Consider the following 27,349-nt stretch of genomic DNA (forward strand, 5'->3'; position numbering starts at 1 on the left):
AAGGACCGTATATGTCCCGGTGGACTGTGCAGTTATTGTACAATACAAACTGCATTCGACATACAGCCACAGCTGCACTTCAAAAACAGCGATGGTATTGCAATCACTGTACAGCAAGCTGCACTTCAAATGCAGCAGTGACGTGCTAAAACTGTACAGCAAGCTGTACTTTAATGCAGTATTCACATTGCAAAAACTGCACAGATAGCTGCACTTCAAATGCAGCAGTTACGTGCTAAAACTGTACAGCAAGCCGTGCTCAAACTGTACAACTGCACTTTAAATGTAGCAGTCACTGTGTAGAAACTATATCGAAACTTGCAATTACGTAACAATATCCTATAATATAATAGAGAAATTTCCTAGTTATAAACAGAAAATCTATTCTGCAAATCGGAAATTTTCAATTTCATTTGATATTTGGCAGTAGGTGCAGGGGTGAGTTCACGCTATTTGAGGAATGGCTTGCTCTAGAGCAGGGTTTCTTAACCTTTTTCTAGCTATGGACCCCTTTCAATATTTCGCAGAGCTCACGGACCCTTTCTGAAAAAATAAAAAGAACGAGATTTGGATTTTGCCAGATTTTATTATTTACGATTGTAGTTAATATACATCAGTTTCAAACTTGATGTTGAGACAGAATGGTCATGGACCCCCGACTTTTGTTAAATGGACCCCTTAGGGGTCCATGGACCACCGGTTAAGAAACCCTGCTCTAGAGGTTAGAGGTGGAGGTTAATGAACCCTAGGAGTTAAGCTGCATTCACAATCAATTCGCGGGCCGAAGTGCACTTCGGCACGAAATTTACCATTCGCAATAACCTTGGAACCAAATACTCAAATGAATCAAAAATGTAACTGATCAAAACATAAGCATCAGCATCATCTATAGCCGGCACGAAATTCTTTGCCGAAGTGATAGTTTGCAACTTGCAAAAAATTTTATCTTGAATTTCATTGTGAATGGTAACGGAGAACGCCATCTGCTAAGCTTACGTGCCGAAGTGCACTTCGGCCCGTGAAGTGAATTGATTGTGAATGTAGCCTAACCTCTGTACTCTGTACTCTGCACTCTGTATTCTGTACTCTGTGGGAGTTACTTACGACAATCGTCAAAGCAGCGTAGTTCATGCCTGCTATAAACGCCGGTTACGTAGAGGATATAGAGTAGTGCGTCGCCGGTGGCGCCATCGTTTGGCGTATGCTGCACCGCAATAGACGTGTATGCAACCGTAGCAACCGTCAAGAGCAGTGATGCCATCATTCGGCTAATTCTGGTACCACCATGGTGAGATGAAGTATTCTTCTACCATGGGTATAATCCATATTTTGGTAATGAAAGGAGTCTTCAATTATTGAATTAAATCCGTTAATGAAATGTCTCTTTAACCTTCATAATCGAATTTTCAACTTCTTGAAGAAGGTATATGCTTAAGTTTTAGGAATTTCTATGAATTATTATAGATTCTATTATTAACTCTATATCAAATACTCCATTTTTGAAATGAAGAATTGCAAATACAGAAACTGTGCATTCACTGTATATCAAATACTGCGTTTTGAACATGCAGAATTATCAATACAGAAACTGTGCAGTCACTTTACATCAAGAACTGCGTTTTAAAATGCAGAATTATCAATACAGAAACTGTGCAGTCACTGTACATCAAAAACTTCGTTTTGAAAATGCAGAATTATCAATACAGAAACTATGCAGTCACTCTACATCAAAAACTGCGTTTTGAAATGCAGAATTATCAATACAGAAACTGTGCAGTCACTGTACATCAAAAACTGCGTTTTGAAAATGCAGAATTATCATTACAGAAACTGTGCAGTCACTGTACATAAAAAACAGCGTTTTGAAAATGCAGAATTATCAAAACAGAAACTGTGCAGCTTCAGTACAGCAATCTCTGTGCTGCATTCTGGTGGCACTTGTTGTGCAGTATTTGTACAGTTGCTGTATATTGTGTTTGTTGGGATATACCTATATCTGTTCATTACTGAATTGTTTTTTACTAAAATTGTGATGGGACTTTTTTATGTTTGAAGTTGAAATATAGCTATGAATCTTACTGATGTAGTTTTACATTTCCTATTTCCTTAGTGAATAAATGAGAAACTTTGCATTTTTGATATCTGAAAATTTTCCTTGATGAAAATTTGTCAATGAAGGCAATATTTATCAGATAGGAAATTTTCCGTTCGTCAAAAATGCAAAATTTCTCATAAAACAATGTTGGCTCTTCGAACGGAATGAAATCGGCAATGCGTCAGTTCAAATTTCCGCGCTTTTGCGAGATACTGCATGCAGCGCCTCTACAAATGCTTTCCGAAAAAATGAGAGAGATGGAGAATTAGAATGTGACAAACTTTTAGCAGGTAGTCATAGATATACTAACCTAACATGGATGAGCCCTCCCATATTGGAGCTATGGAAGAATGTGTTGCCAGCGCAACTAAGAGAGAGATAGAGCTCGTAGTGGCAAAAAGCCCGCAAATTCCATTCAAAATGCATTCAATTCGTATGGAAATCTGTTATTTCTGCGTTTTTCATGAGAATTCTAGAAGCAAACATGAACATTTCTGAGCGTATGCATTGCCTAAATGATTATTTGTTTTTATAGGTGCAAAAATTAATGATTGAAAGCGCACTTTTCATATGAAAATTCAAGGAACTTAGCAGGAAGAAAAATATAAATCCTATTACGATCGCACTAATGGTTTATTTAATGAATTTGACTGAATACAGAGTGTTTCAAAATTTAATACAATAAGTTTAGGGGTTTATTCTCTTGGGAATTTTTAGGAAAAATGGTCATACACACATAGGACCTCAAACGCGAGCTGTTCGGTTTTGAAAGTTATTTTTCTGTTTGTTTTTTATAACCCCTGCCATTTTTTAAATGCTTGGCTGAAATTTGGAATATGCTTCAAGCTGAAGGTTTTACATAATCGGACATGTCAAAAATTAATGAAAATCTACAGGGTGATATTTTTTCAGAGGTCGTTCACCATTTATCTTTTCCAGTTTATTTGACTTTAGCTAATGATATACTACGAACTAAAAATGAATTCACCGTTTCATTTGCAAACTTTTTCAACCCTCCACTTTACTTCTGCTGCAATTATCAAGACAAAAAACAGAAAGTTTGTACAGGAAATATAACCCCGGAATTGAATTTTTAAACGCATTGTATAATCATATATTAGTAATTGTGATCTCTTTCAATATAGTAATCAATATAATAATAATGAAAATGCAACATTTTGAATATAGATAACTTTTATTTGCATTAGAAACTGAATTACATGACATTCACCAACACAGCAGCATCTTCAAGTAAATGAAGATATACTTTTATTTGTATTTAAAAATTATCATTCTGAAATAACATTTACTACACAATCAAAATTGAAAATGAAAACAATTTCTTAGATTCAACAAGTATTAAACAACATATTTATTAGTACATATAAAAAAGAATAGAATGACAAACCGGCCTGGTGAGAAAGTTATTTAAATGATATTTATTTAAATCTTATACACTCGTGAATTATAAAATAAATGTTAGTTTTGCATTAAATGGTTGTTCTTTAAAATTACCAATTCCTGATTCTAGATCAGAAACTTAAGTTAATTGAAATAAATAAAAACTCAGATAAGAAAGATACATAGGAAAACTTACTTGTGGAATTTAATATTCTCGCCCTTCCTGAATCTTTTAGTACAGTTAATGGCTGCACAAGATTTCACCATTATGTATTGGTCCTATTTAAACACTTTTATTTGAAAATACTCCGAAAATCGCACAAAAATCACAACAACAACAACATAAACACTAGTAAACAACGCTTTTAGCGAGCTTTTTGCCACTACTAGCTCTATCTTTCTCTAGGCAACACGTTTCTCTTTCCTTTACCGCTTCCATTGGAAGTTATTAGTTCTATGCAGGTAGCATAGTGTTTATGTTGTTGTTGTTGTGATTTTTGTGCGATTTTCGGAGTATTTTCAAATAAAAGTGTTTAAATAGGACCATAATGCACCATAATGGTGAAATCTTGTGCAGCCATTAACTGTACTAAAAGATTCAGGAAGGGCGAGAATATTAAATTCCACAAGTAAGTTTTCCTATGTATCTTTCTTATCTGAGTTTTTATTTATTTCAATTAACTTAAGTTTCTGATCTAGAATCAGGAATTGGTAATTTTAAAGAACAACCATTTAATGCAAAACTAACATTTATTTTATAATTCATGAGTGTATAAGATTTAAATAAATATCATTTAAATAACTTTCTCACCAGGCCGGTTTGTCATTCTATTCTTTTTTATATGTACTAATAAATATGTTGTTTAATACTTGTTGAATCTAAGAAATTGTTTTCATTTTCAATTTTGATTGTGTAGTAAATGTTATTTCAGAATGATATAATTTTTAAATACAAATAAAAGTATATCTTCATTTACTTGAAGATGCTGCTGTGTTGGTGAATGTCATGTAATTCAGTTTCTAATGCAAATAAAAGTTATCTATATTCAAAATGTTGCATTTTCATTATTATTATATTGATTACTATATTGAAAGAGATCACAATTACTAATATATGATTATACAATGCGTTTAAAAATTCAATTCCGGGGTTATATTTCCTGTACAAACTTTCTGTTTTTTGTCTTGATAATAGCAGCAGAAGTAAAGTGGAGGGTTGAAAAAGTTTGCAAATGAAACGGTGAATTCATTTTTAGTTCGTAGTATATTATTAGCTAAAGTCAAATAAACTGGAAAAGATAAATGGTGAACGACCTCTGAAAAAATATCACCCTGTAGATTTTCATTAATTTTTGACATGTCCGATTATGTAAAACCTTCAGCTTGAAGCATATTCCAAATTTCAGCCAAGCATTTAAAAAATGGCAGGGGTTATAAAAAACAAACAGAAAAATAACTTTCAAAACCGAACAGCTCGCGTTTGAGGTCCTATGTGTGTATGACCATTTTTCCTAAAAATTCCCAAGAGAATAAACCCCTAAACTTATTGTATTAAATTTTGAAACACTCTGTATTCAGTCAAATTCATTAAATAAACCATTAGTGCGATCGTAATAGGATTTATATTTTTCTTCCTGCTAAGTTCCTTGAATTTTCATATGAAAAGTGCGCTTTCAATCATTAATTTTTGCACCTATAAAAACAAATAATCATTTAGGAATGCATACGCTCAGAAATGTTCATGTTTGCTTCTAGAATTCTCATGAAAAACGCAGAAATAACAGATTTCCATACGAATTGAATGCATTTTGAATGGAATTTGCGGGCTTTTTGCCACTACTAGCTCTATCTCTCTCTTAGTTGCGCTGGCAACACATTCTTCCATAGCTCCAATATGGGAGGGCTCATCCACATCCTCTTAACACACCTGTGTTTAAGAGGGCTATGGCCACTCTGTAATCTATGGCTATGGCTCATCCATGTTAGGTTAGTATATCTATAGGCGTTTTCGGAAACTTACTCAGGGTTACTAACTCGATCCATTGAGGTCACGTGACGGATCTTCTCGGATCACTGACCCGGTTCTAAGTTCACGAACTTATCAGGTTAGGATTTGGAAGTGTCAGTCGTAAGAATAACATAACCAAAACGTCATTCAAATTTATTATAAACTTTACACATTTGCTTGATGCATAAACAGAGTTTATAAGAAAAAGTCGTAAGCAAAGATTATAGAGATCTATATAATCTCTATAATCTTTGGTCGTAAGAATCTTCTTGCAATCTTGCAGAGAAAACAATAACCAAGATTTTACCGAAATTGGGAGGGGCTGCTAGCTTGAGTGTTGTAATTTAATAATAATAATAAATAAATAAATAACCAAATATATAATTATTTTATTCCCAGTAAGTTTTTCTGGTTTTCTGTTCCCAATTAATAATTGGATTTTCTGATGCTTTGCTTGAATTTATTGGCGTTTGCCATATCTTATAATTTGTAGTGTGACCTTCAAGTGATCAATATCAATATCTATTTATCAAAATTAGGAGCAAGAGGAAAATTGCAGCTATAGTGGAATTAGCTAATGAAACCACACATTTCACATTGAGCCGAATTCTCTTCTATTTCCATAAATATTGAGTATAAGAGTAGAAAGCTTATTCCCGCGTTTTTCAGATACAAAACTAAACTGCAGTGCACATGCGGTGACTCTAGCGATTCGAACGACCCTGCTTTTGTGTAGGGTTACGGAAAATCAACCCGAGTCAGTGATCGAGGTAGCAGCTCCGTACTTTCCGAACATAGACATAGAGACATGGACTGTGCCTTCCCTTTATATCTATGCATGAAATACGGTCAAAAAAAGTGACAGAGAGAAAAACACGTCGGGAAGGCAGTTGTCTTTTTCTAGAATTTTGATTGGTCTACACTCACCTCTATGCATTGAACTAAAGAACTTTCTTTAGTTCAATGCCTCTATGTGAACAAAAAAGAGAAAGGTATATCCCGACGAGCTTTTCTCTCTTTCTAATAAATAGCCAATTTCATGCTGGCATTGCTCAGTCCATGTCTCTATGTCTATGTTTCCGAACACGGGTTAGATGTTCGGGTTAGGTAAACGAACGCAAAGGTTAGGGATCGAATGAACCCGAGTAAGTTTCCGAAAACGTCTTATGGCAGGTAGTTAACCATCTCGTTTGTCTCTGTCTTGGCTCGTTCCAGAACATTGAACTCTATGGGAACCCATAGAGTTCAATGTTCCAGAATCGCATCTTTTCCATCTGTTACGTCAATACCGTCCAATCAGAGCGTAGATCTATGTCTATCTACGAATCAGAGCAAAGTCTACTCGCTCTCTTTCCTCCGAGATGGAACTCTACATCTGTAATAATCGATTTCAAGCGAATAACCTGGTCATCATTGGTAATTACCAAAGATAACCAACAATAACCAACTGCATTCAAGCGCTTTTGGTTTATTATTGGTTATAATGTCGTGACGTCATGAAATAGCCCTTCAACGTCATCATTTTGGACCGCAGATAACCGGAGATAACCATACTCGAGAGCTGGGTTAAACTTCTGGTTATTGTAGTGAGGTTAGAAGTTGTGAAGGGACCGTAGATATCTACGGAAGGGACATAACCAAGGGCAAAACCAGCAATAACCGCAGTTATCATTGGTTATTCGCTTGAAATCGATTAATCTGTGCTATATATACTAAAATATGGGTGTTACTATTCTTCAACAATTTCCTGTAGAAAATAAAACTGGACCGGCAATTATCGAGTTGCTCTCGAAAAGATTAACTGCTTTGGGTGCAGTTCAACAAGGACATTTTCTAGTTGACTGTGAAACCTATTCCTCTGTACAACAATTAGGACATCAAAGAACTGTTCACGTTCTTCATAACTCTGAGCAACCAGCTACTGTTTTTTCAATACTTGAAACTGGTACAAAAACGATACCTTTAGTGACTGATGGTTTATTTGATCTTCTAATGATGAAAATGTCAAGTTTTTATACATCAAAGAAGCAAACTAAAGCTGAATCAAAAGGCCCTCGCTATGAGATAGGAGACTTTTGTGTGAAACTTGGAACAATTACAGTGAGTGCCAATTTTAAGGGGGTCCTTGTTGAAGTGGAATATAGACCTTGCGTTGTCCCTGCTTTGTGTTGGGAACTGATAAAGGAATTTCTACAAGGTTTTCTTGGACCTTGCGTTTCGAGTACCCCACCCACATATTTACAAAATAGAATGCAAGAATTATATACACCCATAGATACAATACATCAATATTTAGATCAATTTATGATATGTCGGAAATTATCTGGCAATAATGTTAGATCTTAGCATTCAAAGATAAAGTTGAATTTATCTGTTATTCAATTTAAAATTACATTGTTTTTCGAATGATTTTGTAGTGAATGCTTTTCCAGTGATCATTATTCTATATTGACTAACCTCCTTGAAAATATGTAATTTGAGATGAAAAGATCTATTCTGACAATTTTGATTTTTGAAGGCAATTTCTCATAGCTAAAGCTGACAATTTGACAGAAGTAATTGAAGAAAAGAAATTTATTTTGTGAACTGGAGGCCTGTTCCGATATTGCTGGTTTTACTTGCCCGCAATCAATAGAACTCGAATGACTGGGCCAATAGGCATTGTCTCTGAGATACTGACAGTACTGCTCAGGAATATCGGAACTGACGGTGGGTTCGATATTCAACTCTGGATTAATACCACACACATTTTTCAGAGGAAAATTATTGGTGATTTTTCTATTCATTGTGAAACACCTTTTTTTTACTTTCACTTGCAATTCAGAATGTGCTTGTGCTTTTGTAAAGGTCAAGATTGAGGGACAAAGGTGAATTCAATAGATCCACGTGAAATATTATTTTTTTTAGTTCCAACGATATGTAGAGAAACCTCTGTTTACAGCTAGTTCAAACTGTTAGGGAAGTTTCTTCAGACAGAAGTTTATGCCCAACATAAAGTTTGAAACTTACCTTCTCTTTTTGAGAAGGCAAAATCATCTAAAGAATTTTTATGTGAAGTAAAAATTTTGATAAAATTAGTATGGTTTTTGGAAGAATTGATTAGAAATTCTGAATATTTCTTATCTCTGTTCATCAGCTTTTTTATTTCCTTCAGTACCACAATAACATTTATATATTTATTATACCAATATTGATAACATATGTCAAGAGGCGTTGTACCAAAGAGTATCAAGTTGAGATACGTCAGTACCTAAGATTTTAGGTATCTTTGGTCAGAATATCTAAATCTTCTTGGGTCAGTTCTATATCGTATCGATTGAATAGTCAATTCACTTCATCTTGTGATACTGATATTTACTTGAAAAAACTTGAAAAAATATCAGCCAATTCTTTGAGATGCGACTTTGGAAAATTGCTCAAAAAATTATTTATTTTTTTATTCAAAATAAGGAGTACACAGGAAAATACATTCCCAAAGGAAGTACCCACAAAGATGTCAAAAAAAATTATGAAAAAAAAAATGTTATGGTATCTGACTAAAAGAAACAATTAAAAAAAAATCAATTGAATTTTGAAATTAATCACCTTATGTAAAGTCAAAAATACCCCTGATAGCTTACATTAAAGAACACAAAATAAATTCGAAATTATTTATATCCCCACAATATTTATTGAATGAAAAGGTCGCTCTGGATATTGGTTACCTATACAGGCATCGCTTTATTATTATACAGAGCGACTCAGGATTCCATCAATAACTTTCACACGCCGAATTTGGATCTTTGAGATGGGAAAAACGCTCGGACGGGTCAAAAAATGAATTCGATATCACTACCCCTCTAGCCGCTACCACTTAGAGCAATTATTTTTGAATAGAGATCATATGTTATTTCGACAAGAAGTGTCTGAGTGTGCTCTCCAATTAACTTGAATATTGTGAACGTTTTATGTGGCAACTTAATTCAATTTTCACGCTGTCTTGCGGCGTTACTGTGAGTTATATATATATTCGGTTTTAAAACGTCTTGCGACGTTGTCCGATGCCCAATTTCCACGTCCTTCGGTCACTGCATTGATCTTCTGTAAGGCTTCTCTCGCTCATAGCCCTCGATACACCCTCTTTCCATGTCTTTCTTGGTCTCCCCCCTTTTCCTTCGTCCCATAGGTATCCACTCCATCACTCTCTTAGGTAGTCTTGTGTTCGGCATTCTCTGGACGTGCCCGTACCATATCAGCTGGTTACTGTGAGTTACCTATTTATATTTTCTGATTATTTTTCCGATCTCACTGGTTGGAACAAAACCGTGAAAGATGTCTACTTGCGGCCATTGTAATGAATCATTCGATCGCCACAAATCTCCCAGCATATTGTGCTCCGGCACGTGTGCGAAGACTTATCAGGCCATGTTGGAATCTCCGCTGATAAGTTACAATGTTTGAAATCCCCCGGTTTTTATTGGTATAGTCCTAATTGTTATAAAATTCGGAATAAATACGAGGAGCATATATGAACGCACCTTTTGATGGTAAACTCAGAGACGGATTTACAAATGTGCCGCCTATAGGCTGACCCAAATTGCCGCCTATCCTGTATTTTTGAAAAAACTAAGAATGGGTAAAAAGTAAAATACTTACGAATGCCAACCTTTATTTTTATAGAATACATAAAAACTCTATTCCAACGATATAATAAGAACTGATACATAAAAACTCTATTCCAACGATATAATAAGAACTGATACATAAAGTTCTACAGGTATTTTATGAGATGCAAACAAATAAAAATCATATTATACTTTTCGTCTGAATATTTTCTCAACGAAAATTTTGATCACATCATCGAACGAAATGGAATTTGTAATTTCAGACTCTATATACTGTTAAAATTTCCAAATCGTTCAATCTGCTTTCGGACACACTGGAGTGTAGGTATGTTTTTATTCGTTTCAAGCATGAGAACGAACGTTCTGAAGAACAATTACTTGCTTATTGCCATTGATTTATAAATTCTTAAAATGATATCTATATTAGGAAAAATATCCATCAGATTCCGATCTCTAATCCAGTTGCACATATTCACATTTTTTTCGTCATCTTGTGCCAAATATTCTTTGAGATGCAATATCTCTTCTACTAAATCGTCAGAAATATCCTGTGAATAAACTTCACATAATTTCAACCCTTCCTTCCTTATTTCACCGCCGGAGAGTTCGCGAAATTTGAAGACAACGTAAAAAATCTCGAACACTCTGTCGTACGCACATTTTCGACGGTTCAATTCCGAGACTAATCGATCCACCATTGTAAGGAATACATTTATTCTGAAATCATCCCTAACACCGAACAATATTCCATCATCATCATCATCGCTCTCATCGAAATGGTATAGGTCGCAGTAAAGGTCTCCTTACCAATCAGCGCCTTGGCCTCTTGTTCATAGATTGAGAAGTTATCACGGGAAGATGAAATAAAGGAGATTAGAGATTTGTATAAATCTGTGACCAATCCAATATCTGTCTCTTTTTGTTGTAGTTTTTTACTGACAGCTTTAATGCGACTCAGTATACTACTCCAAAAATCAATCTGGCAAAGTTCGCTTTCGAAAATTCGCCGCCGTAGGCTATAGCCTACCTAGCTTATATATTAAATCCGCTTTTGGGTAAACTCAACCGAATGTTTGAAGAATTTGAAACCAGGTTCAAGGAACTTTTGGATGGAATCTCGCTTCAGGCTGAGGAAACATTTTCAAGAATTTCCTTCCCTCTAAGGCCGTAGACGATGTTCCCTCGTACTCAAATGTTGTCAAGACGAGATCGATCATTGTGGTTAAACCCAAGGATTCAGATCAGGCGAACTCAAAAACCAAACCGGACATAATGAAGAATATTGATCCGGTCCAGTTGGGCTTAAAGGTTTCTCAAATCAAGCAGATTAAGGACGGTGGCATTCTCATTGGTTGTGACGACCCTGACGATGCCAAGAAATTCAGAACTAGCTAACGAAGAACTCGCCACGGACTACAAAATTCCGGATGTTAAAAGATTTCTACCCAAGATTAAAATCTAGGTAGGTAGGTCTTGTGGAGGATTACTCAGATGAAGATATGTTGAAATTTTTGAGGGGACAGAACAATGTATTATCTGATTCATTCCTTTTGAGGATCCTGAAAACCTGGCCGACGCACAATAATCCGAGCATATTCCAGTCACTAATCGAGGTAGATGCTGCTACTCATGTTTCGATAATGGATCGGGGAAAACTCTTGTAAATTATGATGCTACGGATGTGAGGATTTGCTATAGGTGCAGTGGTTTCAATCACAGGCGATTAAGCTGCTCTCGCAAAATTGTTTGTCCAAAATGTGCGGGAGATCATATTTTGAATGAGTGTACCAGTTCATTTCATAAATGTAGCAATGGGGTATTTTCCTAAATTTCAAAATATATGTCATAAAAATCCTTATAACTCAAATATCTCGAAATATATTTTTTTAGAATTTTATCATATTGCATTTTGTATGAATTCGCTTACGAAAATTCTGATTTCAGAAGTGCTCTCTTATGAACATTCTACGTCATTTTTACAATCCGGCAACGTCCATTTGTGTCAGTAATGGTCATGAAAGTTTTCTGATCACCATAGACGTAATAAATCAATTTTTGACAAGAAAAACAAACAATGACACAGAATGCCATCGGTTTTAAGCATAGTTTTAAGAAGGTATAGACACAGATTACAGAAATAATTTTTTGTAATCTGTGGATATCTTCTTGATCGGTTCCAGTGTTGTCGAAGTAAGAAAAATTACTATACTTTAATAAAGGCATTCTACGTCACAAGCTTTCACGCCCGTCGAAGTTTCGAAGGGTGTATTTCTGAAATGTCTGAATTTTGAAGCGAATATTTTACGTGTTGTATAACTAGTGGAAAAGGCTTTCCATAAATAATCTCAAATTCGGTTTTGGAGTTTTAGGAAACTTGCCCATTGTATTAATGCTAATTTGACTGACAGTTGTCATGCTGTATGGGATGCCGTAAAATGTCCAATTTATTAAAAAAAACTGAAAGTACATAAGTCATCTATTTTTGCTCCTAAATAACAATTATGGCGGGAAAATATTTCCGCAAATTTTTCTGCAGCCCATTCAGCAAACTTAATTTTTTTTTATCAGAACGTGAGGGGACTTAGAACCAAAAGTTTTGAGGTATATGATAGCATTTCCCAATGTCATAGACATAGAGACATGCTACTCTGTAATCTGTGGAGACATGGACTGAGCAATGTCAGCATGAAATTGGCTTTTTTTATAGAAAGAGAAATGATGGTCGGTCATTTACCTTCTCTTTTTTGTTCACATAGAGGTGAGTGTGGACCAATCAATATTCTAGAAAGAGACAACTGCATTCCCGACCATTGAACTAAAGAAAGTTTAGTTCAATGTTCCCGACGTGCGTTTCTCTCTGTCACTTTTTTTGACCGTATTTCATGCATAGATAGAAAGGGAAGGCCATAGACATATAGACAAGTGGGGAAGCCAAAAGATTTGAGCACACTGCAATCAGTGCACCACCTCCCCTCGTTTTACCTGTGAGGTCAAAGTCTCGATCTTTTCTAAACAGAACGTACCGCTCGTTACAAATTTCAGAATCTGAAATCACAGATAACAGAATCATATCTGAAATATCAGACGACAACCAGGTTTCTGTCAAGCATATGACATCGAAATCACATTGGGCATAGACATATAGACATGGACTGTGCCTTCCCCATAGACATAGGGGAAGGTCCCCTATGTCTATGGGGAAGGCACAGTCCATGTCTATATGTCTATGCCCAATGTGATTTCGATGTCATATGCTTGACAGAAACCTGGTTGTCGTCTGATATTTCAGATATGATTCTGTTATCTGTGATTTCAGATTCTGAAATTTGTAACGAGCGGTACGTTCTGTTTAGAAAAGATCGAGACTTTGACCTCACAGGTAAAACGAGGGGAGGTGGTGCACTGATTGCAGTGTGCTCAAATCTTTTGGCTTCCCCACTTGATCTCAGCTCCGTGAGTGCTGTTTTCCCCGGGGTCGATGTGATCGGGTTGAGGTTGACTACTCGACGTTCAAATTTTTACATTATTAATATCTATATACCACCAAATACCTCCTCCGATCACTACGAGGAGATTTTCGAGACCCTTTCTTGCATACCATGCCTGTTGTGGTCCGTATATACACATTTGGTAACCGAAAGTTACCAGAGCGGTTACTCTGGTGACTGATATTGAACCGAATTGTCAGGAATTCGACATATACGGACCGCCCACTTACTAACCAGAAGGAACCACAGCCTACAGTGACTCCCCATTTATAGTCATTGAACTCTCTCTAAGAGAGATATGGAAGAAGCGTACAACGCCGACGTACGCTAATAACGTTATGCGGTAATGGAATAACGTCTTGCGCTATCTGGCTCGGAATTTAGTCGTATGGAAGATACGAATTTACGTTATTAGCGTAAGCAACATGATCGGTAAATGTCAAAGTTTGTTGTCGATATAGGTTTCTAATGCTTTTTGGGTTGATTTTATGCTGTTTTTGTGGATTATGTGCGTTTATATGGATGCATATCTACAGGAATTTTTGTTTGTGGAGTTGAATTAAACTGTATTGAAAAATACCTGTTCACAGTGATGCTTTCATAATTTTAAAATTTATGGACATGGACCTATAGTTACTTAGAAAAAATTGGAATATCACCTGGAGGATATGTAGAGATAACGTAGAATTATTTGTGTATGTGTACTGCTTTACTACCATCAAGCCATAAGCCAATGTCCAATCTAGATGTTTCTACTTTTATTAGTCTTAATAAAAAAAAGCTGGAATTGAACCCTTTTATTTCCTATTGAAAACAAGTTACATAGTTCATAATCATCAATATGGGATTGAAATAGGTACTCAGAATTAAACACTAGGAAGGAAATTTCTATTTTCATTCGACTCTTCCTTTCATGTGACCCATTAATTGAAGATATACACTTTTAACTTTGGTTATTAGATTATTCTTGAGGAACTCATTTCGTCTCTTCTGCTACTTTTCTCTTAAAAAAAAATCGTCTCAATGTCAATTAAGAGGCCCCTGTTTCAAAACATAACCTATTTCTGTCAAAACAAGTGCTGCCATCATGAAACGTCAGACGTTAAACATAACCTATCAATTTGATTTTGCTTTCGTTTCGCGTGAAGTCTCTTTTATCTAATATTGAGCTCCGACAGCTGGAATAACATTTGGAATATTGATGTTGTAATGATTTATATGCCTAATAAAGAGAATTTTCAGCTTGGAAGTATTTTATTATCAATGAAATGCTCAAGTGTTAGAGACATCAGAATTGCAGTGTAGTTTCAGCCATTTCCTTATGTACTGAATGTAATCTGATAACACAGTAATTTAACTTAATCCTTTTGATAACTTTCAAATCACTGCTGATTTCCTATAATTTTCGTTCATTATCCATAGACATAATAATATATACGCTTTATTAAGTCTATGGTATTTTCTCATAATGAACGAAAATTATAGGAAATCAGCAGTGATTTGAAAGTTATCAAAAGGATTAAGTTAAATTACTGTGTTATCAGATTACTGACTTCAACTCTCTAATTACGGCATGCGGTAACGTTAATACCGCCCGCTGAAAAATGGAAATACGCATGCGCCGTAACGTTATTAGCGCTTGACGTTATTACCGCATGACGTTAAGTATGCTTCCATACATTGAAACTTTCTTTAGTTCAATCAATCAATATATTAGTGTTCTGTGGTTCAATGCTTCCATATCTCTCTAATCTTATTTTGACGTCTATCTGACAGCTGGTTGGAGTGGCCTATTTAGACGTTTTCGGAAACTTACTCGGGTTCATTCGATCCCTAACCTTGGCGTTCGTTTACCCCATAGACATAGAGACATGGACTGAGCAATGCCAGCATGAAATTGGCTATTTATTAGAAAGAGAGAAAAGCTCGTCGGGATATACCTTTCTCTTTTTTGTTCACATAGAGGCATTGAACTAAAGAAAGTTCTTTAGTTCAATGCATAGAGGTGAGTGTAGACCAATCAAAATTCTAGAAAAAGACAACTGCCTTCCCGACGTGTTTTTCTCTCTGTCACTTTTTTTGACCGTACGTATGGTCCGTATATACACATTTGGTAACCGAAAGTTACCAGAGCGGTTACTCTGGTGACAGAATTTGAACCGAATTGTCAGGAATTCTGCATATACGGACCGCCAACTTACTAACCAGAAGAAACCAAAGTGTATATACGGACCACAGCCCGTATTTCATGCATAGATATAAAGGGAAGGCACAGTCCATGTCTCTATGTCTATGGTTTACCCATAGCCGTCTTTATAGACGGCTGTGGTTTACCTAACCCGAAAAGGCGTTTTTCTACAAGCGTGCGCGTTCAAGCTTTTTCCCGCACTCATTCCAAGTTGCAAAGAGTCACTTTCCCAAAACGTGCGGGAAAAACGCCTGCTATTTCTTTCCCGCACGCATTTGCGTGCGGGAATGGATTAGCAGGGGTTTTTCCCGCACGCAAATATTATAGAGTAAATTAAATTCTATCATGTTTCTATGCATAGAACGTCAACGATGAGAAACCCATAGGGGTGTGTTCATAAACTTACTCCGAGAGTAGAGTATGAGTATGGTCATGCTCAGAGAGCATACTCTGAGGAACTAAAAGTACGTTTGTGAACGCTTCGAGTAATCAGAGCTTACTCAGAGCTTGCTCAGAGTAAGTTTGTGAACGCAAGCTAGTAATGACATGCAGAATTACGTCTGTCATTATATATGAATTAATCAAATGAGATATGATCTGATTCGTGAAATGGATATATTTATATATTTCAAACGCTTGTAGAAAAAATATTGTTCCTAACTCTTGCGTAAAGTGTCTTGCCCGCACTCAACTGCTTACCCGAACTCTGCTTCGCATCGTTCGGGCAACGGCAGTTTCGTGCGGGCAAGTATCACTTTCCGCACTTGATAGGAAAATAACTATTTCGGCGTTTTGTCACGTTACGTTCACGTCACGTTAACGTTCAGGCAAAGAGGTTCAGGTCAGGCCGTAGATCTCTAACTACCATTGAACCAAAGATTATAGAGAACTACTCTATAATCTTTGCATTGAACTAAAGAACTTTCTTTTTCTTTAGTTCAATGCTACCTACGGGCACACATGCTGTGCCTACGGGTCAGGCATTGAACTCTATAGAGTTCAATGGGGTCAGGCATAGAGAAAGGGAACTTTTCTCTTGTCTCTGGGGTCAGGCTTACGTGCATAGAGTCTCTGCTTACGTGCGCAACTCCACAGAACAGACCCATGACTTACTTTATGCGCAACTCATCTCTGTTCTACCAAAGAGGAAGCAAAGATTATAGACCTAACTCTATAATCTTTGAGAGGAAGGTTAATCTTGGTTCTACTCTGTAATCTGTGTCTCTGAGTCTCTGTTGTGAATGGGCACTAATTCAATTATAAATTATATTATCATTAGTACAAAAGTATACATTTTGTATTTATATCATAGTAAGTTTACCTTAATTTCAATGAACTTTTCTGTTACCTAATAATTGATCTTTGGTTCCTTGTTCCTTTTCAGATTTGAAATCCCTCATTTGAGTGTGTTTCAATCCGATGGGATACCACAAAAATTTATATATATGAAGTTTACATCGTGTGAATGATGGAAAATAATAAATCGTCGGATAAAAAAATTAATTTTGAAGATTTGAGTAAGGAAGAGTTGGTCACCAAATGTAATGCTCTTTTATCTATTATACAAAAAGCCAAACAGAGTAAGGGCATATTGCAAGAGGAAATAGAACACTTGAAAGCAAAATTGGAACATGAAATTAACATACGAAAAGCTAGCCCTTCTTATGAAGAATCAATTGAAATGTTTACTCAACAAAAAGCAAACCTTGTTTCTGATATAGAAGATTTGAGGTTGCAGAATGATGCTCTTATGACTACCTTAAATCAATATATAGAAGAAAAAAAAAAAACTGAGGTTGATTTATTTAATTTGGACAATGAAAATGTGGCTCTGAAAAAGCAAGTAAAACGATTAAGTGATGATAATGAACAATTTATCAGCCATTTAGAATCTTTGGAAAAGCAAATTGAGCAGTTGAATGAAATTGGTTTGGACCAACAGAAACAACTCTTGAAATTAGAGGAAAATAACGTGCTGAATAGTGCTACAAAAGAAAACGAAAAAATTCAAGAGTTGGAAAAAATGTTGCGAATCAGTTTAGATGAAATAAAGAAAATGAAAAGTGTGGAAGATAATGGTGAAGACCAAGGGAACAGTCAAAATTGTGATTCATACGATCTCAATAACAAATTCAAGGAAAAACTGAGGGTTTATCATTCTAAAATTATTAAACTAGCAATGAACGTGAAGGAATTGAAGAATGATAGGGAACTTATATTGAAACAATTCAAAATGTATGTTAACCAAGTAAAAGACTGGAAAGATCAATTGTACATTGCTTCTAACAATTTCTTGAAACTTTTGGGCCAGTTTCAGAAGGAAAATGAACATTTGAAAACCCAAAACCTGCGCTTAGCAAATTTGAATGAGCAATTCATGAGACCAATGGAAGTACATAAAACAGATGATGAAAAAAGTAAGGATTTAGAAGATATACATGTTGTAGAAGTAGGGAATTCAACATTAATTGGTACTTCTCAAGGAAGTCAAAGGGATAACATAATTATACTGAATAAAACAAAGCATCTGACAACTGCAAATGATCTTGAAACAAATAGGTTCCAAAAAGAGTTGTTGAGTCTTCACATGAAAATAAAAGAGTTAGTTGTAGAAAAAGAAGAACTACATAGATGTGTAATGAAAGAGAAAGACTGTTCTGACCAGTTTATTTTATTGAGTATGGAGAAAACTGACGAGTTGAAACAGAAAGTTGAAAGTTTCCTAACAATAATCGAAAAATATGATTTGGAAAAGGCTTCTCTTATTGAAGAAATCACCAAGCTGAAAGAGATGTTAAGTAACCAGAAATTAAAGATGGAAGATATGTACCAGCAAAATATGAAACTTCTAAGTGAGTTAGAAAAGTCTTCAGCAACAGAGAAACAATTAGCAGAAAAATCTGGTGAGGAGATGTTAAAACTTGTAGAAGAAATTGAAATTCTGACGAATAATAACAGTAATCTCAATGTGAAGCTATCAAAATATGAGCAAACTGAGGAAATGAATAATTGTAGAAAATATAATGAAGCTTATATTCAAACTGAAAATGAGTTCATAGCTGAAAAAGAGTTTGATGAAAAAATTCTTCTTCTAAAAACTGAAAACTCCCAACTTCTAACTGAAATGAATGAAATGAATCAAGAACTGAAAGAAAGAGGTGAAAATGTGTCTAAACTAGAAGCTCACTGTACAGAGATGAAGAAAAAGATTAAAGTTTATGAATCACAAGCCAATTCAAATGTGAATAACATAAGTGAAAAAGAGGAAACAATTAAAGAATTAAATTTTAATATTCTTGAAAAAGAAAAAATCATAACAGATTTGAAAAATGAATTAGAGTTGCTCAAAGAAAGACTCAATTCAAATTTTGAGAATGTTGAAATTGATAATATGTCTACATCAACTGTATCAAAAGTAGAAGAAATGGATAGGTTGAAGGATTTGGAAGGGTCTTGGGAAGAGAAATATGGAAAACTAAAAAATTTAGCTATTAAGTTGAAGGCCAAATTGAAAGAAAAAATAAATGAAGTTAATAATGAAAAATTAGTAAAAGTGGAATTACATCAAAAATTAAATAATGCATATGAAAAATTAAAAGTTCTTCAGCTACAGTATGAGTGTATCAATAATGAACTCGTTGAAAGGAATAAAAAATGTCAGGAATGTTTGACAAGAATAGCAGCAAGTGAGGAAACAATTGAGGAAAAAGATAACATCTTATCAGTACTGAGGAGTGAAATCACTACTCTGCAAGAAGAAAAATTAGCAGCTGATGTGTGGAAAAAACAAATTTCAGTAAAAGTTCAAACATTACGTAAAGAATTGGAAAGTAATGAAGTAGCAAAGCATGAGTGTGAAACGAAACTATTAGCATTGAAATCACATTTAGAAGCCAAGGAATTCGCACTCAAATCTGAAATGGAAAATCATAGGAAAACAAAAAATTCCCTTAAACATTTTACAAATGAAAATAAAAAACACACAGTCCTCAATTTAGAAATGCAAGATTATGAAAAAAGTATAAAAGATCTCTCCTTGAAATTAGAGAGAAAAAATGAACAAATTGCTAAAATGAAGGAGCAAATTGATTGCCAAAAACAATCTTACTGTATTCTAGATAATCAAAAAAATGACTTACAGGAAAAAATTGAGTTTTATGAAAGCAGTTTGAATGCTGCTGTGAATGAGAAGAGTGCTTGTTTGAAAAAACTTTCAGAAACAGACAATATCCTCAAACATAAAACAGAAAACATTGCCAACCTTCTTCAACAACTTGAAATCCTCAGATCACAAAACGAAGAGTTATATACCTCGCTTTCAAGTGATATAATGGTGCGTCAAAAAATCATAGACTCTTTGAGAGAAGAGAAGGAAAATCTTCAAGTACAAAATTTGAATATCCAACAAAATAATAAAGAATTGCAAGAAATGTTATCTTCAAAGGAGGAGGAACTCTCAATAATGAACAAGGACTTCGAAAATTATAAAATTCGTGCACAAAGTGTTCTCAGGCAGAATCAGAATCGAGATATTGGACTTGAGGAGAAACTGAATGAAAATGTGTGTAGCTTATTATCCCAAATCCAAGTTCTCAACTCAGAAATTAATGACTTTAGGTAAGAATTTCCTTGCTTATTATCTCATTTCAGTTATATCTAGCAATCAATAATGCTTGTCAACTTTTTGAGTTCTTCATCAAATGTTCTCTTGCTATATACCGGGTGGCCCACTCCAGACGCGGCGCTCATTTTGAGGGAGTAAACAAAGATATTTTGAAAATCTTTTCTTGTGTTGTGTGTAGGGTGTTCAAATGCACAATTTAAAATTATTGTCATATATACAGGGTCAAAATATAGACCAAAGTTACACTTTTTTTAAATGTAACACTCTGTATTTGACCTCAAAAATGGAATGGCAAGCTCAAATTATGATGATATTCTTCAGATCACTTTATACCTTAGAAGGACCATTTACGAGATAATGGCGAAATGGTTTCCCAGTTTTGAATTGAAAATCGAAAATTGCTCAGAAACAATCAGGTTTAGATGTGGGAAAATTTTATGGAGATACTTTCGAAATTAATTTATACGTTCAACGAGATATAGAACTACCGGGTGTGCCATTTGAAATACGAAAGTTTTCGTTGATGTTTGAAAATTAATTATGATCACTCTGTATATTCCGGAGTTGAAATTTTCTTTTATATGTAGGAGAAGCCAACATATCTACTCGAAAAAATTCTGTCTGTATCGCTGGCGTAACTAGTTTATTTATTAAGTGCTATTTAAAAAAACTCCTCCTTCATCTCGTAAAGGGTGCTTCTGAGCTATAAATTAATCTGAAGAAACTCATCATAACTTGAGCTTGCCATTCCATTTTTGAGCTCCAATATAGGGTGGTACATTTAAAAAAGTGTAACTTTGGTCTATATCTTTGTTTTCGAACACCCTGTATATATGACAATAATTTTAGGTTGTGCTTTGGGACATCCTACACACACCAAGAAAAGATTTTCAAAACCACCTACAGAATTTGAGGTTATCCTCTCATAAATATAATATTATTCATAAATGGATATCTGGATTTTCCATGCATAGTGCAAAAATTGGATCTCTTTCTGTTTACTTCAATAAAATATTACAAATTCTGGTGTTTATTCTCTCAATACTAAAAAACAATTGTTCCTGACACAAATTCGAAGCATGCTCTTACAATTTAAAATCACAGAAAAACTATGATAAGTGAAAGCCATATATCTATTATATTCTATACCGATAATGGGACTCCGAAAATTGAAGCCAGCCCGTGGCCGGAATCGACTTCTGCGCATGTGCAGAAATATTAAGAATAAAAATACCTGATTAGCTCTGTCTCTTTCTGATACATCGTTTTATGAACTGACAGGAATGAAATGATTTTACTTCACAACCATTCGAATATTTTCGAACTTAACCTATCAATATGTTGATATTGGTTTGAATCAGGTTCAAACTCAGGTTTGCATTACGTAGTTATTTATATTTCATCGTTGATTTCTAATAATTAGAAGTAAAAATTCATGAAACTTTATATTATGTGTTTTCCGCAGAAAACCTGCGGAGTGCGGAGATTAACAAAAGTTATGTTGAAACAACAAAATTGTAGGACTGTGAATACATTTTTCTAGGTTGTTCACTATCGTATATTATCTGAATTGTATCTAGATAAGTCTGTTATTGTCTTGAAATTCCGTTGGGAGTTGAGGTAATAATTCTAGTTCAATTTATGATTGTTTTTTTTCGGCACTGAAATAGTGAAACATCTAAATCAACATCTATATCAACTGTAGTTACTAATATCTACCAGTTTCTCATCTTCTAAATAATATTATTGCCAAATTGATTATTGTATTGCTTCTATTGAAGTGTGGCTCTTTTAATGAGCACTCTGTGCTTTTATATATAATACTAGCTGACCCGGCAAACCTAGTTTTGCCATTTAAATTATTTCTAGGGTAGATAATAATAACTAACTCATCGTGATTGCTCGATTGGTCGTAAGAAAAAGCAATCCATTTTTTTTCTGTTCTGTACAATTTTTTTGGGAATATTTTGTTATATAAACCTTGCCCTAACAATAATAAACACAACAAAAAAGAATTGTCCAATTTGGCGCGATCGTTTGAACAATAAAGCATTTTGAATTAAACCATAGATGCTCTTTTATTGATATATAGAGATAACTACATATAACATTAAATGTTGACCCAAAAATATTTTTTATTGGGTATTGAGTAGATTTACAAGAGGGGAAATTCAGGAGGTGAGATAAGTATGATGTTTACACGTACACGCAATCATTGAAACTGGTATGAAACAGTAATATAAAACGAACTTGTTATTATGACACTCTTGAGTTTACTGAGTATGGACAATACCATTCTTTTTCGGCACTTAATTATTATTTCACAAATCATAATAATATTGGTTGAATAGTTTTTATGCACTTATTTGGTTTGATCTCTTTTCGTTTATTCATCTGAAAGTTGAAAAAAACGGATACCTACATACTCGATGAATTTAATATTCATTAATTTTCGCCTCACATAAAATTCTTCTCAAAATTTGTACAACAATTTGAAATAAATCATCATTCGAATTCATTCCATTCAACGTCAAATATGAAAACAACCTAACCAATATCTTGATTGTCATTTTCGAACTTCGCGCATGCGTACAAGTGAATTCCTCCCAACGATTGGGCTTCACTTTTTGTCGTAGTCTAGAACGCGTGTTATCAATATTGGTATAATAGATATATGGTGAAAGCCAAGGTTTAACAAACACTGAACAACAAACAAATTTCTTATTTTTTATTTTATTCATCAGGTGGTCTTATCACAGTATTCAATTCTCTTTTTCTTTTTTGGATATGACAGCCATATATCTATTATATTCTATATCGATAATGGGACTTCGAAAATTGAAGCCAGCCCGTGTCCGGAATCGACTTCTGCGCATGTGCAGAAATATTAAGAATAAAAATACCTGATTAGCTCTGTCTCTTTCTGATACATCGATTTATGAACTGACAGGAATGAAATGATTTTACTTCACAACCATTCGAATATTTTCGACCTTAACCTTACAATATATTGATAATAATTTGAATCAGGTTCAAACTCAGGTTTGCATTACGTAGTAATTTGTATTTCATCGTTCATTTTCAATAATTAGAAGTCAAAATTCATGAAACTTCATCATTTTGCAGCACTAGACGCCCGGATTCATAACAATAGTGAAATATTATGTGTTTTCCACAGAAATGCGGAGTGCGGAGATTAACAAAAATTATGTTGAATCAACAAAATGTAGGAATGTGAATACATTTTTCTAGGTTGTTCACTATTGTATATTATCTGCATTGTATCTTGAAAAGTCTGTTATTGTCATGAAATTCAGTTGGGAGTTGAGGTAATAATTCTAGTTCAATTTATGATTGTTTTTTTCGGCACTGAAATAGTGAAACATCTAAATCGATATCTATATCTATAAAGCTCAACTGTAGTTACTAATATCTACCAGTTTCTCATCTTCTAAATATTCTTATTGCCAAATTGATTATTGTATGGATTCTATTGAAGCATGGCTCTTTTAATGAGCACGTTGACCCAAAAATATTTTTTATTGAGTATTGAGTTTTTTTCCACAAGAGGGGAAATTCAGGAGGTGAGATAAGTATGATGTTTACACGTACACGCAATAATTGAAACTCGTTTGAAACAGTAATATAAAACGCACTTGTTATTATGTCACTCTTGAGTTTACTGAGTATGGACAATACCATTCCTTTTAGGCACTTAATTATTATTTCACAAATCATAATAATATTGGATGAATAGTTTTTATGCACTTATTTGGTTTGATCTCTTTTCGTTGTTTCATCTGAAAGTTGAAAAAAACGGATACATACTCGATGAATTTAATATTCATTAACTTTCGCCTCACATAAAATTCTTCTCAAAATTTGTACAACAATTTGAAATAAATCATCATTCGAATTCATTCAATCATTCAACATCAAATATGAAAACAACCTAACCAATATTTTGATTGTCATTTTCGAACTTCTAATTCGCGCATGCGTACAAGTGGATTCCTCCCAACGATTTGGCTTCATTTCTTGTCGTAGTCTAGAACGCGTGTTATTAATATTGGTATAATAGATATAACGTGCGTTCAAAAAAATTCGTCGTCAAGTAGGCTATGAAATTTTGAAGGCTGATGTTCGGTGGCTGAACGAATGTCTTTTCTTGAATTACTTCATCTTCCCAAAATGTAAACAATGATGACGTTAACCTATATATCGTAATTTTGTACTGAAAGGCACTTTTTAAAAAAAGTTACCTGTAAATTTCACCCAACGTTCGAAAAGCATTTCTTTCATTGAGTAAGATGACAAGAATCCAAACAATCTGAGGAGGTTAGAAAAATTCTTCGTAAAAATTTTAACCGTACACTATTTTCATACGTAAGAGACATGAATCTTGAATTGATCGTTGTATTATGTTTTTTTTGTAAGAAGGTTCTAGCTACTTCAGTCGTATGAATAAATCACAGTAAGAATCTCAATAATATATTTATTAATTCTCTATAAATATTGAATTGATTCAGTCATTACTGAAAATCCATGACTAAACTAAAAGAACTGAAATACATGAAAATAGCTATTGGACAATTTATTAAAATTCAATTCAGCTATAAAAACGCATGATGCTTTCTCCTTCATAACGTTCTGCTATTAAAGTTCCATAAAAGAAAGTAGGTCCACATTTTGCCTTTGACTGATGCATACTGAACTCCAATTTTTCTTGGATGCTACAAGGTTAGGTAATCACAACCTTTTCAGTTTTCTGATAACATGTCAATCTTTATGGAAACAAATGGATATCTTTTTTTCAAAATCGGGTGGCATATGCCAGCACCAGCTCCATCTCAATGTGTCGAAATGTCGAGTACTCTCTTTTTATCGTGTAAAAACTCCTATACTCTTTCCATATCATATTGGCAATTCGGCTTTAGTTAGAGTCGATCAAGTCAGAGACTTGGGTTTAATTCTTGATCAGAAACTCACCTTTATTCCACACATTGATAGTATTGTTAACAACGCCAACAGGATGCTCGGATTTCTATTTAGACAATGCAGAATTCTCAAAAGCTATAAGTCAATCCTCAGTGTTTACTACGCCTATGTATTCAGTAGGGTCAGTTTTGCTTCGGTAATCTGGAGCCCCCACTATAATATTCATATTAATAGAATTGAACGTATCCAAAACAAAATGCTAAGATTTTTAAGTTTAAAATGTAATTTTACTGTTTGCGAAAATGAAAACTTTTATTGTCTGGCACGTAAACATTTCAATGTTTTATCCCTTCAGGACAGGCGTAGAGTGAACGATTTTCTCTGTATGAAAAAAATTGTGAGCGGTGAGTTGCAGGTACCGAGTTTGTTGCAAGTTGCTAGCTTAAATGTACCAGCAGTTAATCTCAGAACTTTCGAGACTTTTTTCATTCCTTTAAGAAGAACCAATGCATCGAAAAATCAACCTCTATTTCGAATGCTCCGTGCCTGCAATGAACTTCAAGAGGTCGTTGACATTTTTCACGGTAATGTTCTAAATTCAAAATTGCTCCTCAAAAGATACTACCTCTCAATGTAAAATCCATTTTTTTTCTTCTCTTGTTTTTGTATGATGAATTGAATCTAAATTTTGTTAATTAGTTTATCACTGGTTATTTCGTTTTATTATGTTAAAATGTGAATACTGTTCATGGGTATATCCTGTTTGTATTCCTTGTTCAATAAATAAATAAATAAATAAATAAATTACAAACACCGCAGGTTTATGTGTCTTAGGAAGACCATAAAACCTTGCTGGAACTGCATTATAATTATAGAGTGCCTTGCCTTGACTAGATGAGATATATCCCTTATGAACTAAATCTTTTACAATGTTATTAGCTTTACCCTGAAAAGTCAATGTGGGATCCCTACTAAGCAATCGGTAATACTTGCTATCATTCAATATGTCATAGGACAAATTCAAATAATGATCTTTATCAATAACAACCGTAACATTACCCTTATCGGACCGCATGACCAAAATTTCAGGATGATCTCTCAAGTATTTTTTGCAATGGTAAAATTCTTTTTAAAAGGTGTTAACTGTTTCAGACCCATGCTTGATGTGATTTGTTATCATGTTAGTTGCAAGTGCCCTAGAAATGTTTTTTTGTCAACGTTTTTAGAAACATCAAGATCAAATATTCTATATCCGATAAAAGTTTCTGAATTGAAATCTCATTGTGTGGTGTATCAATGGCAAATTTAGGACCCAAAGCCAAAAACTTCTCAACGCGTTCTGGCAACACAACTGAGCTAATATTCTTTATCCAACTACTACATGTTTTTGTCTTATTAAACTGTTCACTACTTAAATTCTGGATCTTTCTCAAATTGTTCTGCTTAATGACTGAAAAATTGTTCAAGTTCATATAGAAGACCGGAGTTACAAATATTCTCACTCATAGCAGCATGGGGTATTATGCAGACATATATATATATATATAAGGTAAAGTAAGTATCGGGAAAGTACTTTACCTTTTATCACCGCTTAGTCAAAAGTTATCTTATATATATATATATGAAGTTGAACATCAACAGAAAAGTAGAGAAATATTGGAGATGATACACATCCAAATGAGGAACGAAAATACAGTAAACGACAAGTTAGACACAAAAAATCTCAGTCGTATTTATATGCCCCTACTGAAGCGACCACAAAATTAAAGAAGAATAATAACAATCATAAAGAACACACAGTGACATGAAATTGACAATACGGGCTCAACAACACCAATCAACCAAGATGACAATAAATGTTTTAAGTCCATTATGATGTTTTTTACACTGAAGAAGGCGGATGCGCCGAAACGTTTGTACGAATAAATTATTTCACGTTTTTCAACTATAACCTAGACACCCAACAAATAAAGTCAAACACGTTGATATATAAATAACTAGGT

At 34.3% G+C, this 27,349-nt stretch overlaps 3 protein-coding genes across 4 annotated transcripts in view; all 3 read left to right on the forward strand.

Annotated features, from left to right (window-relative positions):
* Positions 1-27,349, forward strand: part of LOC123312503 — a 416,804-nt gene that overhangs the window by 226,711 nt on the left and 162,744 nt on the right. The gene's annotated exons all lie outside the window — the stretch shown is intronic.
* On the forward strand, positions 7,182-7,913 carry LOC123312510 (mediator of RNA polymerase II transcription subunit 20). Its single transcript, XM_044896975.1, has one exon. It carries the CDS (start codon positions 7,224-7,226, stop codon positions 7,848-7,850), a length of 627 nt encoding a protein of 208 aa, XP_044752910.1. The 5' UTR covers positions 7,182-7,223; the 3' UTR covers positions 7,851-7,913.
* Positions 17,008-27,349, forward strand: part of LOC123312493 (GRIP and coiled-coil domain-containing protein 2) — a 56,303-nt gene continuing 45,961 nt past the window's right edge. For both annotated transcript variants that reach the window (XM_044896944.1, XM_044896945.1), the window contains exons 1-2: positions 17,008-17,095; positions 17,169-20,401. In XM_044896944.1, coding sequence (XP_044752879.1) covers positions 17,250-20,401 — 3,152 coding nt within the window. In that variant the 5' untranslated portion in view covers positions 17,008-17,095; positions 17,169-17,249. The remainder of the gene's footprint in view (positions 17,096-17,168; positions 20,402-27,349) is intronic.

Source organism: Coccinella septempunctata, chromosome 4 (genome assembly GCF_907165205.1).
Source record: "Coccinella septempunctata chromosome 4, icCocSept1.1, whole genome shotgun sequence".
NCBI lineage: Eukaryota > Metazoa > Arthropoda > Insecta > Coleoptera > Coccinellidae > Coccinella > Coccinella septempunctata.

Excerpts from the sequence above, each read along its gene's own strand:
- LOC123312510 (XM_044896975.1), top strand. The coding sequence starts at position 7,224 with ATGGGTGTTACTATTCTTCAACAATTTCCTGTAGAAAATAAAACTGGA.